The following is a 14836-nucleotide window of genomic DNA, read 5'->3' on the forward strand; positions in this document are numbered from 1 at the left end:
ACTGTATGTAATTCAATCTATGAATGGCCTCATGTCAGTCGTCATAATCTCTACAAATGATCTCGTGAATCTGCAAACGCACCTGCTCTGATCGTCAGATGCACTTGTGGGCACGGGAGAGGGAGATTGGGTCACCCATCATCCTTGTGGTTAGGGGCTAGGAGCCACTTGATTGGCATGCTGCCGATCTGACACTGACATGTGCATCAGTCGCTTCTCTCAACTTGCTACAGTTATCATATAGCCATACCTCTGGGTGCTGCATATCTGAACATTATGCTGACATAACAGTTATCCTAGAACTGGGCCATAAACCCTTACAAAATTGACAAAAGGTTCCAAAACCAGCAGTACATGAATACATACTCATGTTTTTCAATTATTATAGATAGTTACAGAACAGAAATATCTCCTCCCGCTTGCAGTTCAAATGAGAACAACCGCAACCAATCTAGAAATCACTTTCAGAAGAGCACTGTGTAATCAATCCCTCCCCTTGCTGCCATTTGACCACAACTTCATACGGTTTGTAGTCTGAGCATTCGATCCATCCAGTCGATGATCTCCGCTCCGATCTCGTTGCGCTCGGGCTCGAAGAGCAGGTCGTGCAAGAATCCGTCGTACAGCCTTAGATCCTTGTGTCTCGACGCAGCCTCGTTGTAAAGGTCCTGTGAAGCCAACGGGTCTGTCACCCGATCTGCGGTGCCGTGCAGGACCATGAAAGGTACTGCGACTTTCTTCAGGTTGTGCAGCAGGTAGGAGGATATGCGCAGGATCTCATGGCCCGTCCGAACCCTTATCGGTCCTGTGTAGACCAATGGGTCAGAGTATTTTGCAAGCAGGGCAGCAGGGTCGCGAGACACGGGAATGCCCCTTTTGTTAGCTCCCTTGAACTGGAACTTGGGTGCTACTAGAGAGAATATCGGTGCCACGGCCTGCATGATCCAGACAAGGCTCAGTGATCTCAACTTATTAATGTAAAAATAATACAAGCCAATTTTGAAAACTTGGATTTTGGGGATGAAATCGGAGCAGCTGGTAAAGCTTCAGAGGCATCGGTTTCTTTTACTTGAGGATGCGAAAACCTAGTTGCATGACTCAAGTGGTCACTTAAAAGAGAGTCAGAGGGGTGTACACTAGTGCTCTAATGTTCAAGAAACTACAATCTTCAGTCTTGCAAAATGATTTTCCTGAAATCCAGATGGAAACGAGCCTAAATCAATTTTGTTTTCAAAGCTCGATATGTTTAACTATTTGGGGAACGGTCAACTTGCTGATATGAAGAACACTCATGGCAAACAGGCTTAATCATCACCAATTCAGAATAAACAGACAAACCAGAGTAGTTGCATTACCCCAACAATTGGATGGGCAGGTTTTACACGCAGAGCTGGTGAAGTCAGGATGATCCCTTCCAGTTTCTCTCTGATGTGAGGGTACAACGATGCCTGCAAGCGTACGTGCTAGTGATGACCACAAGGGAAAGAATAGCATGAAGCGTGTAAAAAGAGCATCTGCAAGCCAAACCATTTTCAACCAGCCTACTTTGTTAACGCTTTGCACCAATTCTCTGCCCGTCAGGGTATCCATTGTTCACAGTCCCACACAAGTAGGGTCAGTGTCGAAACCTGGCCTAAATAGGCTAAGTGAAAAGCTAATTAATTTGACAATGCATACCTTCAAGACCACAGCTCCACCAGTGGAGTGACCGAGAAGAAAACAAGGGACCCCTGGATTCTCCATCATAATTTTATCAAGAAGCACTTCCTATTTGCAGATAATGATGTCAATCGAATATTACATCAGGAACATAGAGAAAATTAAAGCAGAAATAGAAACTCACTATGTCTTCGATAACATAATCTAGTGAAGGCACATAGCCGTGCAGGCCATCACTTCCACCATGCCCTGTCATGTATAAGAAACAAGAGTTAGCCTGTTGACGTTTGAAAGAAATGTGATATTAAATAGACATGCTCACAGGAAACAGATTGCAAAATGATTGGATAAAGTTACTCTGGTTTACTGCCTTGCAAGTGTGAATAGGATACAAGCATTACGACATTAGCAACAAGCCAACGACATAGATTGCACATAAGTTTTACTAAATACTGTTGAAAGCTAATATTTGATTGTAAATAGATTGCCATGCCAAAAAACTTGCACTGTTAGTTCGATTACATGATCCACAAAATAAAATATACTTTTTTCCTGAATAAAATGAAACTACAGTTGATATAAATAGTTTTGCATATCCTTTTTTCTAACACCAATCAGAAATAATTATGTAAGATCTCGAAACTAAGTTGATCAATCCCATTCTTTTCTAAATGCAGCACCAATCTTTCATCAAACCAAACATATTTCAGATAACACATGCATGTTCCGAAAACTCAGAGTAGTGCTCCTTACCTATCCAATCCATTGCATATACTCCAAAGCCACAAGCTGTCAGCTGCTCGGCAAAATGCAAATACCTTCCACTGGAAACGCAGATCACAGGTATTTAATTATGCTTTTAAATACAAGGAAAGTACAACAGAAATACATCAACAAGTTGATAGGAAAAAGGATTTCCTAACCTATGCTCATTGAGCCCATGTATGATGACCAAAATGCCCCTAAAGTAAGAGAGGAAAATAATCAGTTAATATTCAACGGGGAAGCAGAATTGCATAACTGTATCACAATGAAGACTAAAATAGTACTCAAACGCATATTTGGAGGTTCAAATTATACTTTAGATTTCCATTTTTTGGAGAAGAGGTTAAAAGAGAAGTACAGAACCACATTTTCAGAAGGTGTAACACACACCTAACAAACATTTAATCAGAGAGTAGGCGCGGCGGATTACCTAAACTGATTGCCTGCCTTTTTCGATTTTTGTTTTGTGGACATTTGACAACTGTGTCATTTAAATTGAGAACAGTGATCATGCAATTAGGCAGGGAGGCACGACAAGAATAAGTCCCGGATATGATGCGGACAAAAGATAGCATCACCAGATAAGTTGTAGAACTATGGGGTAATAAGAATAAAAAGAACTCTACCCTTTTCCTGATAGCTAAGTTGTTCTGAGCCACAATAAGCCCTCACATTCAATATTTTCATGGACAGGATGAAACAAAAGCTGGAGATAAGGCATCGCTTTATTTCTGCTGATCCATTGCACTTTAGTTGGCCATCTAAATTCTTAAGTTTGTCAAGAATAAAGCTTATTTGTTCTCTTTTTCTAAGTTGCTTCACTGTTACAGAAAATGCTCTGCATACTGCATTCGAGGTTATCACAAGTTTAGTCAAGATGCTCTGAATAAGAAACTAAGATAAGTATAGTCAAACAATTCGCTTTGTAAAGGACAACTCATGTTCAAAAGCGTGACAACCAATCAATTTGACCTTACATCCAAGTATCCAACAACATCACAGCAACAGAACCAGAATCATGATGAAGACAAAGATCACGTAATGAATAGCTTCAATGCAAACCTAGGCGGTGCGATGAATGCAAGAACACTGCCGTTGTGCAAAGTGGATGTACTCGACGTGAATTGCACGGCACATCTTTATTCTGACTTCTGAGAGGCTAGCACTTAACACAGCAGAGCTCTAGAAAGCTGGCTAATTACATCAGGTATCGTGTAAAACACTCTTCTCGCGTGGCCAAAAACCCTAAAATGGATCCCCATTTTCATCACACATTGCCATTAATACATGAAGTCATGAACAGCTCGAAATCAAAAGCTCGAGGTTCGGAAAAATGGAATTCCATCAACCCCGGAATAGCCAATCGCCACCAAAGGCCGAAAACCAAGGGGCAAGTTGAACCAAAAAAAAAAAAAACTGTTTTGATTAAAAAATAATAAAAGTCTCAACTCTCTCCGGGATCATCGCCCATGAAAACGAAATTCCTGTGTGAAGTCAGAAAAATGACCAGAAAAACTTCGAAATCTTAGTAGAACTCACCGAGAGCACAAATGATGAAAAAAAATGCATGCAAAGGTGCCCAATTTTGGTGAAATCACAGCCACAAACTACCCTCCCCCACCACCCCGCCCCACCAATGAAACAAAATAAAGAGGAACAAAATAAAACTGAGAAATGCCCACGGTGAAAACGAAATCTCCACAAACCAACAGAAAAAGGGGGCAATTTCCACAACCGAAACCCCACCAACGATGCCAAATAATCGGTAAAGCCGCCGCGCGCTCACCTCATCTCCGCTGCGGCCGGCACCCAGAGCCGGCAGAAAAGCGCGTTCCTCCTGGCCCCGGCAACGAGGAAGGTCGCCCACCGCGTCCCGTGCTCCCCCTCCGCATCCGCGTCCTCCGCCATGGCCACCTCCTCCGCGAGCGCCCTGCGCCGCCGCACGTCCTCGTCCTCCGCGGCCTGCCGGCGCCGCCGCGCCTTCCCGTTCCCCGCCTCCGACGCCGCCGCCTCGGTTCCCGCCCGGCGGCGGCGGCCGACGAGGAGGAGCAGCCAGAGGAAGAGCGTTTGCAGCGCGACGGCGACGCGCAGCAGCGCGCGCCGCGACAGCACGGTGCGGAACACCGGCACGATCCGGCCCGTCGCTCCCGACGTCATCATCATCTCGTCCCGACCTCCACCGCCGCCGCCCCTCTCCATCGCCGCCCGCGCCCTGGTCGTTGTTTTCTTCGCTGCCTTATTTCCCTCTTTTACTTTTTCTTCGCGTTTTACGCGGTCCCGGCGCCCGCGGGCCGCGTATTTATAGGAGGGGCCGAGGGAGGGAGGTGGAAGACGACGGGAGCGGAGCCTGGCTTGCTTCCTGGAATCCGTCGTCTGTTCGTTTTATTTTTCGCTCTCCCATTCCGTTCGTGGCTGGCGAGTGTGCCCCACGCGCTACCAGGCTACAGCTGCTACTCTCGTTCGCTAGGTTTGTCATGACCCATGTCCGGTTATTGGGCACCTTCCGCTCTCAGCCGCTAGAATTCTCTCTAGAAATACCCTACAACCCATAGATAATATGTATACAGTTACATATACATGTATATGGAAGATGAAGGTACGGGCACCCTCAGCCGCAAGATTTGTTTATATATTTTGGGTAAAGTTAGGTGAATAATATCGTAAAAATATTTATATTATATTATAGGTGTGAGAATGACATGTGGATTTATGATATTTTTTAATTTTTATAATTTTTACGATGGTATCTAGCAAATTATTTTTATATTTTGATAATTCAATTTAATCATGGAATTTTATATTTTGGGGGAAATGGAGATGCAGAGTAAAGCAGGAAAACAAATGCACACTTTGTAGGTTCAGATTGGGATTGGGCCTCTCAAACAAGGCCTCTGTGTGTATATATATTTTTTTACTCCACTCCACATTGATAATTGAGTATATGGACCGAGGCTTTACGCTGATAACCGATGGCTTGTGAAAGTTAGGCTAGCATACTGAATAATGAATTGTTTCTTATTGTGATACTAAACAAAGCCTGTGTCAGGCAAAAAAATAAAATAAAATTGGGCACCATCAGCGTCGCCGTCGAGTGATCAGGGACAGATCCCGAACCAGCAAGCAAAGAAGATGCGCGAGATGTTAAGCTAGTGGCGCGGAGTGATATTTTTTTCCAGAGTAGTGAGGCCCAAAAGGACCCCACCGATATCGTGTGCACGTCTAGAGGCCGTACCCCAGCATATGCACGCTCAGGTTGGAGCCCGAACGGATCCGACTCCTCGCCGAGAGCCGTGACCAGCCGAGCCACGCTCTACTTGCATTCACGTCATCTATTATTGCTCACGTCCATCCCTAGGCTAGCTAGGTAGAAACCGGCCGTGATCGATGGCGACCGGCCTGCACGGTGCTGTGCGCTCGCGATGCGCGCTGTTGAATTTGTTGCGGTACCGATCCTATGAGCGATGAGCACGTAGGCGCAGGTAGCGGCTGGCTGATCATTGGGGAGGAGGACCGAAGCCGAAGCAGGCATGTGCCCGGTCCCCTTCTTCCGCACTGTGCCCGCGATGGCGTTCTTGGATTGTTGGAGGACGACCGGCACCGATCAGCCGGCCAAGGGGCGTGCATGTGCCTGCTGCGACCTGCCGTATGGAGCCTGCCTTGCCCCGGTTTTCCTCTGTAGGAAGGACGGCAAGTAATCGGCACTGTCGTCAGCACAGTAACCCAGAAGGCGTACGCGTGATATCGAGGGAGGGGAGGGCGACATACGTGTTCTGAGATCTGAAGCAACTCATCCAGATACAGGGGGTCAGATAATCAGGTCATGAGGATTATGGCCGCATGCATCACACATTATTTAAGTGGGTCTCATGCAATTGAGACCGCGTTCCAATAATATCATATCGACCTACGTGTTGGCTTCGTGCATAGCCGTCCAATAATATTACATGTTTGTTTCTGTGCTGCAGTTTGCAAACTACTCCGCATGTAGGAGGGGTGTGGGACGGCAAGAGTGCAAGACTATCCATCATTGAACTTTTTTTTTAAAGTCTACCATTGAACAACTGATCATTCGCACTTAAGGAAAAGGTGGTCATTTTGCTGCTACTTATTACAGTCGTAAGTATTTAACGTGATCTAATCAAGTTTGTGAAACTTTAAGCACTAATAATTTTAAAGATATTTAGTTTAGAAATATTAATATTATATTTATAGATGTATCTTTAAACATATTTTTATAATCTTATAAATTTATTAGGTTTTACAAATATATTTCAATTAAAAATGGTCAAAGATATATTTTGATAACCGTGTCATATTTGAAATATGAAATATTTTTAACTGGAGGGAGTATATATCTTAGTTAATTATACCAGCTAGGGAAGGTGATTCATTTGGATTCATCTGAATCTCTCACGAGCCGAGGTTGCCCACATTTCTTTCCCTTTGCTATCGACGTCTCCGATCCATCCGCAGTCCTGTCCAGACTCCAGACGTTGCTTACGGGCGTCGCACTTGTCGTCGCGTCGGGCACCGACCGTTGACGAGGTAGTGCACTAACTCGTTCGTCGACGGGGAAAGATTGACTTGCTAGGACACCGTTGCCGCTGACCAAATCGGAGCAGGACAGATGAGACGCCAACGCCGGACCAGTCTTGTTCGACCGCGTGGAAAAATAATTTTTATAGGATTTTTCTACGAAAGATATTTTTAAAATTCTGATTTAGTCACATATTCTCTGATAAAATAGTTGAAATGAAAAAGAGAAAATGAGAGAAAACCTACATCATAGTAAGGGAGATTCAGTCCTATAAATTTTGTTTCTCCGCACGGGTGGGTTTGGTTTCCAGCACCGCCGTAGGCTGTAAAGCACTTTGAAATCACAGGTGGGCTTATTTGGCGCGGAATAGCCCAGAACGGCAAAGGCAGGCAGCCACGAATTCCTCAGCCGCGTTGGGCTCGTTTACCTGGCACGTTGCATCAAAGCCCAAGTCAGACGCCCTTCTTCGCCGACGACGGCCACGGTGCGTCCCAGCTCCGGGCGGCTGCTCAACGACCGCGCCAGGCGGCGGCGGGCGGCGGGAGGAGGAGGTGCGTGAGGGAGACAAAAACCATCCGCGGATAAAGGAAGTGCCTGAAGTGCTCGTCATGACTCGTGACCAGCACAGTGTTCTTAGCAAATAATCTGCTCGTTTCGCTGTTTCGAGGCCACCATTACCGGCGAATGAATTAATTAATTCTGTCGGGGGAGCTGAGTCGTATGGATTGATCCGAATCTCTTCAGAGCCATTCGCCCATATTCCGTTCGCTTCGCTCTACGACCACGACTTCTCTCCATTCCGAGTCCAGGCTCCTGGGGTTGCCTACGAGCGTCGCAGACCTCGTCGATGGCGTCCGGCACCGGCCATTGATGAGAGATAGCTCTGCTAACTCGTTCAACGCAGAAAGATTCACTTAATCAGTTGCCGCTAATCAGCTTAATCAGAGCAGGAGAAACGAGACCTCGCCAATGTCGGAGGTCGTACGAATCTGATTTCTGCGACCTCATTTGATTTCCAGCAGCAGAAGGAAGAAGAAAAATGCCAGCACCGTCCGTTCAGAGATCAGAGTGCTCCAACACCGGCGTATGTACGGTGTGCTCACTTGTCTTTTGGGCCAGAATGCCTGGCTGTGTTAATTGGACCAAAATGATGGGCTACTGGGCCATAATCCAAAACGTACAATTACCGTTTTGTTCCACTTTCTTACTGGAATCTAGCTAGATTAAAAAGTTCTCATGTCGATGAACACACACACACACAAAAGAAGATGATAGACTCTGAACATACATGGAGGCTCAAAACTTCTCATATGGTTAACCCAACTCCAAGGGGAAAACCTCAGAGAAGATCCAAATTTAGAATTTTAAATCGATCAAAATTCGGATACTTCAAAGGCGGGACACCGAATACTAAGTTGTGTAGCGCCCCAAAATAAATAGAGATGAACAAATTGGATATTCACAATTCTTTTCATTTTTTATATACATAGTACAGCCAAACGTAGTACAAAACCGTGATGAACAAATATACGCCGATCCATGCATGATCAGTGATCGCCCGTGATACAGAGGTAGTAACGAAGCTTGAAGCCTTGGTAGTTGGTACTGCACCCCAAGTGCCAAGGAGAAGAAGCTTAGTTATTTGAAGTCCTTGGTAATGGCGGGGATGCAGCTGGAGCTCCTGGCGAGGGCGCCGCCGGGCCCGTGGTCTTTGGGGCTGTTGGACTTGGACCTCTTCCTCAGGATCTCCCGCATGGCCTCCGTCTGCATCAGCACCGGGTTGGCGCGCCCCACGCGGTTGAACCGCCCGCACACGGCCATGTGCGCCGCCAGCGCCTCCTCCGTCGTCCGCCCCCCGTGCCGGCTCTCCGCCTCGCCGTTCACCGCCTCCGCGCACAGCCCGCACACCAAGCGCCCGCAGTACCGCTCCCGGACGCGGCGCACGTACGCGGGCGTGCACTCCTCCTGCATGCCGCAGCACTCGCACCGCGCGTCCTCCACCTGCTCCGTGATCGCCGGCAGCTGCTGCATGGCGGCCGCGGCGGAGTCGGCGACCGCCTTCCTGTCCCTGGACAGCTCCAGGGCCAGGTCGGACATCGCGCGCTGGAGCCCCTCCATCGAGATCCTCCGCGGCTTCAACTGCCGCTGCGCACCATTCGTCGGAGCCGGCGCCGGCGCAGCCGGTGCGGCCGCGACCACCGCATCTCCGTTATGCGCCATCGATCTGGATTACACAGGCAATGCAAAACAAAGAGTGCTGCTTGTATTATCAAATGCTAACCAATCTCCTGTATCGATACAGAGAATGATCTACGATTACGATCTCTTGTATCAATACAGAGAAAGAACTAGCTCTAGTTAGTGATGACTGATCAAGTAGCTAATTTGGTTGCAATGCTTTGCTTTGCTTTGCTCGAATGTGGATTAAGGCGATGTACAGAGGCGATCCTTATATACACAGTCGAGGGCTGGGCATGCGGCTCGCCGTGCACTGATCGGAAAGGTGCACCGATGATGGAGCAGATGCGTCTTTAGCTCGTGACACGATCATCGAGCTGGATAAGGAAGAGGAGAGAGAGAGAGACGATGCTTGAAAGCCCTAGATCTCTCCAGATCTGCGGCCACGATCGATCGAGCATGTCTCAGCGTCTCATGCCCGTGAACGAGATGTTACTGTTGGGTCGTCTCAGGCTTGCTTGAATTTTCCTGTCCATGAAAAATAGTGCTCCTCCTGATCAATTTGTGAGAATCACTGCATTTTCGCTAGGCACAGAGAGATTTAGCAATAATGTCTCATCATCCAAAAATATGTTGCGTTTATTTTTATGGTCTTATATTTCATCACGGTTTATTATGTTATGCGGTCAGCCTAGAGCTGAAACATTGCAATAATCAATCAAAGGCTTGGTGTTTCTTGAAGCAGAGACCGGAATATTTACCTTTATCTAAAAAAATTATATACTGGCAAAATAATGCATATGCCAAGGTTCACAAAGTATTCGATATTTTGAAAAATAATGGTGAAAACAGTTGGTTGCTTTGCTTGTAGTACTTCTTCAGGACGATGAAAAGATGATGCATGCTTGAACTATGTTGTACTCCATCCGTTCAAAAATGTAAGATTCATTTTATTTTGAAAAGTCATTAAAAATTAACTTTGATAATTAATTTTTCTTATAATATATTGTCAATGGCTATAAAATCAACATGATGTTAAAAAATCATTAAAACATAAACTTATTAAAATAAGTTTTATATACTAAACATATATATAATTCGAGTAATTGTCGATTAGAACTTATGAAGATTGACTTTTTTGAAACAAAATACGCCTCAGGATCTTGAACCAAGAGAGCACTATGTATACACCTAGAAATGCCATACACATACACCCAATCATACTTGGCATGCTGGAAGCAAAGCAAATCAAAAAACCAAGCTAGCTGCTAGCCTGAATAAAAACGAACATGTTTGCTCCGCCTTAACGTGCGGTGGGAAACAGGGCCAAGGAAGATCTCCAGATGGAGCTGGGCGATCGATCACGGGCGCTGCTACTGTGTCCATATGCCGTTGAATTGTGCAGCAAGGAGATCCACAAGCCTGTGCTGGTGACTCGGCGCGGCAAGTGCCCTGGCCTGCATGATCGCATCATTGCATGACAGAGACCGAGAGAGAGACCGAGGCCGAGAGAGAGAGAGAAAGAGAGAGGCGGTGTCACCGCTCACGGGAAGTTTGGGCGAGGGGACGGTTAAGATCGATGGTCGGTCCATGCATGCATCGCCATCGCGCTTTTATTTTCGCTTTTGGGAGGTGCACTGCACTTTCACTTAACTACTTGGACTCTCTTCGTTTGCGTCGCGCCCATCATTGCGACCTCAACTTGCCTCTATCATTGGATCCGCGTGTTGTAACGAGGTTTCTACGCCGCCGGCGATGATGGTTAGGGAAGCGCGGCGGCGGCGGCGGTAGCTGTATTCTATTCCCGAGGCATTGAGGACAAGAGAACCGCTGCTTCTTCGGCTGTTGGGCCTCTATCTCGAGGAGCTTAGCTGGGTCGGCCAACGCTTGCGTGTTTTCAGCACTAGAATACCAAAAGGCCCGTATACCCCTCATCTTTCCGGCCCGTGAACGTATACCGTGTGATTCTTATTTTTAAGAAACACCAGATTCGTGCATATACATATACACTTACAACACTGAACACATACTAATAGAGCGACTACTCAAAATCTAAGATGTGGAACTTAGATATTAATAAGTCATAACAGATGTCTCACTATCGACAAGTATACCCTGTGATCATAGAGAAAATTGGTAGAATTTGAGATAGATAAAAGAGAACACAGATACACATAAAGATTAGTTCCTATTTTGATTTGTTTTGAAGTGGAAAAATAATTCCATTAACCAGACGGGCTCACTGAATGCTAAGGAGAGATAAAGGTCTACTTGAAATACAACTTTTAAAAAGTTATAAAGATATTCTTCAAGACCGGCTAAATGTTGTTAGGTTTGAAGACATGTTGCAGCTTGCAAGGCCTGAGAACCAAATTTTAACTTGGATGATTAGTGGAGGTGGTTATAATTTTACCAATCAGGGATCAAACTCCATGTGTTTCTTCTTATATATCTCACTAAGGCAGATGTATCTATCGACAGCGAGACGACTATAGTGATTTTATCAATCGTTACTCTACATCTTCTATTTAGAGTAGACGTTGTGTGAGTATTTACGTGTGGTTGTGTAAATATGTACTACTTTACTAGTTATAATCTCTACTACTTAAGAAATATATAGTGATTTTCGCACTCTCCTGTGTCCTGCCTTCACATCATGCCCTCCTTCTTGTTATGCCTCCATGTTCTGCCCTCCCCTCCCCCACCATCGTCAAAAAATCGTTGAAAAAAAATGCTCGGCCGCACCCATCGCTTCCATAGCTGCTCCTTCGTGGCACGATAGCTGTCGCTCCTTCTCCTCAGCCTCCCGACTCGAAGACCACGAGGAGAGCAAACTGCATCACCCCTCCTCCCGACCAAATCCCATGCCCGAAACCTGACCAAATCCCTCAAAACCCGCACCAAGATCCTTCCCCAAACCCTGCTTCCACCATAACTCACCCCGGTCATGGGTCCCCAAATCCCGCTTCCCACCATAGCTCACTCCAGTCGCAAGTCACAACGCTCGACGACTGCCCCGAATTTGCCGATCCCTCAAAGCGATGCCGGGATGTTGTAAGATCTCATTCCTGGGATCTTCTATGCCTCATGTATCAGTCATTAAATCAAGTAGCTGATACATATAGTACAATAATTGTGGTACTATAGTCAAATTTCATACATAAAAGTATTAAGGTTACATAGTACAAAAGGTCTACAAGCCATACTGTATATTACAGAACTGCCCTAACGGCCAACAAAATCACAACGGAAATGACTATCCAAAGCCATAGGCAGCTAGGGTGCGAATGTGACTATTAACTCTACTCCTCATATGCGCCTTTGTCTATAGTGAAGTCAGTATCTGTTTTCTCATCTGAGTGATAGTAAGAGTGAGTATGGAAGGTACTCAGTAAGTCCTATACTACTTCAATATATTGATAGATGCACAAGGGGTGAATCAAGGATAAGGCTTTATGGTTTAGTTTTAAGCGTAAAACGATTTTATGCAGGTATTTAGTTGTATTCTCTTCTGTTAACCTTTAAAATAGTTTGAACTAGAAAACAATATAACAAATTATATCTAGGGTTTTTTAGTCCTAGGAGGGCCTACACCTCACTCCGCAGTCCCTATCTTTATATCTGGTGTACCTCTAGCACTACACAGCTCATGGCGGATTGAGCCAGTAACTTTATCACATGGATATCTAGTCCACGCTCTCACTTATCAAGACACACACACCGAGTCTAATCCAAACGTGACCATTGCTTCACATGTCCATAGCTGTGGACACGACTATTTGAATAGATTTACACTCTACAGAGTTGTATACTATACTCATGCGATATGCTCAGGCTCCAACTGTTGTAAGTAGATGAACGAATCATACCGAGACATTTCAATCATCTTTCCTTACCGGACACTACCATGTGATCCATCAAATGCTCTAGGTCTCGTATAGAGGGCAGACCCCCAAGACCATCGATGTGGCTGGGGCAGAAACTCCTTCGCGAAAACCTGAAAAAGCTTGGTTTAACATTGCCCCCAGGCCCCTTAGTATGATGCCTAACTCGGTCGTGAGAAAGATAAGTCAAGTCCTGCTCATAACATGATGTATAGTTGCACTAGAGCGATTTAGCATGACGATGCAATGATTCGGTACTTATATGATCGAGGCAGACATCTTCATTGGTAATGAATACCATCAGGTAACTCAAGCCCCCAAGAACATCCTCCCTGGAGGACTACTCTACCTTCCTCAGCAAAAACAATCTTCACCCATTTTTACACAATCCCATCATATCCCACACGGCATCAATGATTTTACAACTATCAAGGATTCATGGTATATAAGTTAAATTGATAAACTATGAAGCGACATCTCTAAAGAGATGTATTACAAAGCAATATCTCCGAAGATGTGTATTTCCTCTTAAGCATGCTAGATATCAAGGCACTGTCCGTTGTTAATATAAATAACAATAGATAATTCTATGGTGATATGTATTCTGAATGATGATATTTAAGGCATGACAATTATTTGATAGAATTTAACTATTGTAAGCAGTTTAAATAGTACAATACATAACACATGCGATAATAAGTCATATTTTAAGTTGATCAATTAGATTTTTGAAAACATGGGTTCAAAATGATCAAGGAGATAAGACTTGCCTTCTCCAAAGTCCTCTTCTAAGCATCGGTCCTAGTCAGGATCCTTCGAGTTCTCCGTGAAGTCTTTTGGCTCTACAAACACGACTATGATTAATAACGAACTATAATAGATAATAAGCAATAACACCAAATTGAAAACCAAATGTGTCTTAATGGATATCACACTGTGATAGAAAGATATCAAATTTAAATGAAAGAATCACCAAAATCGGAGTTAGAACGAAGAAGTTATGACTCTTAGAAGATTTAATCAAAAATTAAATCAAGAAATCATGAAATGGTACTATTCAAGGGTGGATCCCATAGGTGGGATCCACTAAATAGTGATGTGGGGCCCACTATAGAGTAGCCAGGTGGGCCAAGACGGGCTGGGGCCCACTATAGAGTAGCCAGGTGGGCCAAGACGGGCTGGGGCCCACTATAGAGTAGCCAGGTGGGCCAAGACAGGCTTAGATTTGAGCCTGGGATTGGGCTACACAGTGTTGGGCTGAGCGCACTAGATTAGCACATTGGTCATCGGCCTCGGGCCAGTTAGTGGGCGGGCCGAGTGGGGGAGGTCGGCCTAATGTGAGGTGGCCTTGGTCATTGGGACGCGCAGGAAGGTCAGCCCACTAGTGGGCCAAGGCGGTGGCTAGCCAGGGCCTAGTACGCGCGTGCGTGCATGGGCACACCGATAGAGCGGAGTGGTGAAATGGGAGGTGACGGCAAGCAATTGCGGTAGAGCCGCATCAGAGAGCTTGTCGGATTCGTGCTCCCACAGGTGATTCATGAAGAAGAATGGTCGCCGAGCCTCTACACATGATGATGAACTCGTTTGGGGGCTTATCGAGCAGCCGGAGTGGCATCAGACGGCGGCTGGAGTGAAACTAGGCGAAGAGCAAGGTTGGGGCAGCGGCTTTGCGATATTCACGTGAAAGGGCCCTGCAAACTATGGCCACAAGTTGCTGGATATCACCATGATGCGAAGGCTGGCTTTGCAGGGATCTAGGCGGTCGCCGACGGTGAGCTCAGCGTGGCAGAGGGGAAAAAATGTGCATCTGCAC

General features: G+C 45.7%; 2 protein-coding genes across 2 annotated transcripts; both read right to left on the reverse strand.

Annotated features, from left to right (window-relative positions):
- Positions 1–233: 233 nt before the first annotated feature.
- Positions 234–4777, reverse strand: LOC133898791 (uncharacterized). The gene is made up of 7 exons (XM_062339529.1): positions 4211–4777; positions 2583–2621; positions 2413–2483; positions 1844–1908; positions 1678–1767; positions 1356–1448; positions 234–935 (listed from the first exon to the last, which is right to left on the reverse strand). The coding sequence occupies exons 1-7, from the start codon at positions 4621–4623 to the stop codon at positions 519–521; spliced, it is 1188 nt and encodes a 395-aa protein (XP_062195513.1). The 5' UTR covers positions 4624–4777; the 3' UTR covers positions 234–518.
- Positions 4778–8417: 3640 nt separating this feature from the next.
- On the reverse strand, positions 8418–9370 carry LOC133909844 (uncharacterized). The gene has a single exon (XM_062352391.1). It carries the CDS (start codon positions 9179–9181, stop codon positions 8600–8602), a length of 582 nt encoding a protein of 193 aa, XP_062208375.1. The 5' UTR covers positions 9182–9370; the 3' UTR covers positions 8418–8599.
- Positions 9371–14836: the final 5466 nt, after the last annotated feature.

The sequence above is a fragment of the Phragmites australis genome, chromosome 2 (genome assembly GCF_958298935.1).
Source record: "Phragmites australis chromosome 2, lpPhrAust1.1, whole genome shotgun sequence".
Taxonomy (NCBI): Eukaryota; Viridiplantae; Streptophyta; class Magnoliopsida; order Poales; family Poaceae; genus Phragmites; species Phragmites australis.

What these genes read in the sequence shown, in the direction of transcription:
- LOC133909844 (XM_062352391.1), bottom strand. Translation starts at nt 9,181, where the DNA reads ATGGCGCATAACGGAGATGCGGTGGTCGCGGCCGCACCGGCTGCGCCG.
- LOC133898791 (XM_062339529.1), bottom strand. Translation starts at nt 4,623, where the DNA reads ATGGAGAGGGGCGGCGGCGGTGGAGGTCGGGACGAGATGATGATGACG. An exon ending in CCGGCCGCAGCGGAGATGAG is followed by an intron (nt 2,622 to 4,210) that starts GTGAGCGCGCGG and finishes CTCTTACTTTAG; the next exon opens with GGGCATTTTGGTCATCATAC. An exon ending in CATGGGCTCAATGAGCATAG is followed by an intron (nt 2,484 to 2,582) that starts GTTAGGAAATCC and finishes CTGCGTTTCCAG; the next exon opens with TGGAAGGTATTTGCATTTTG.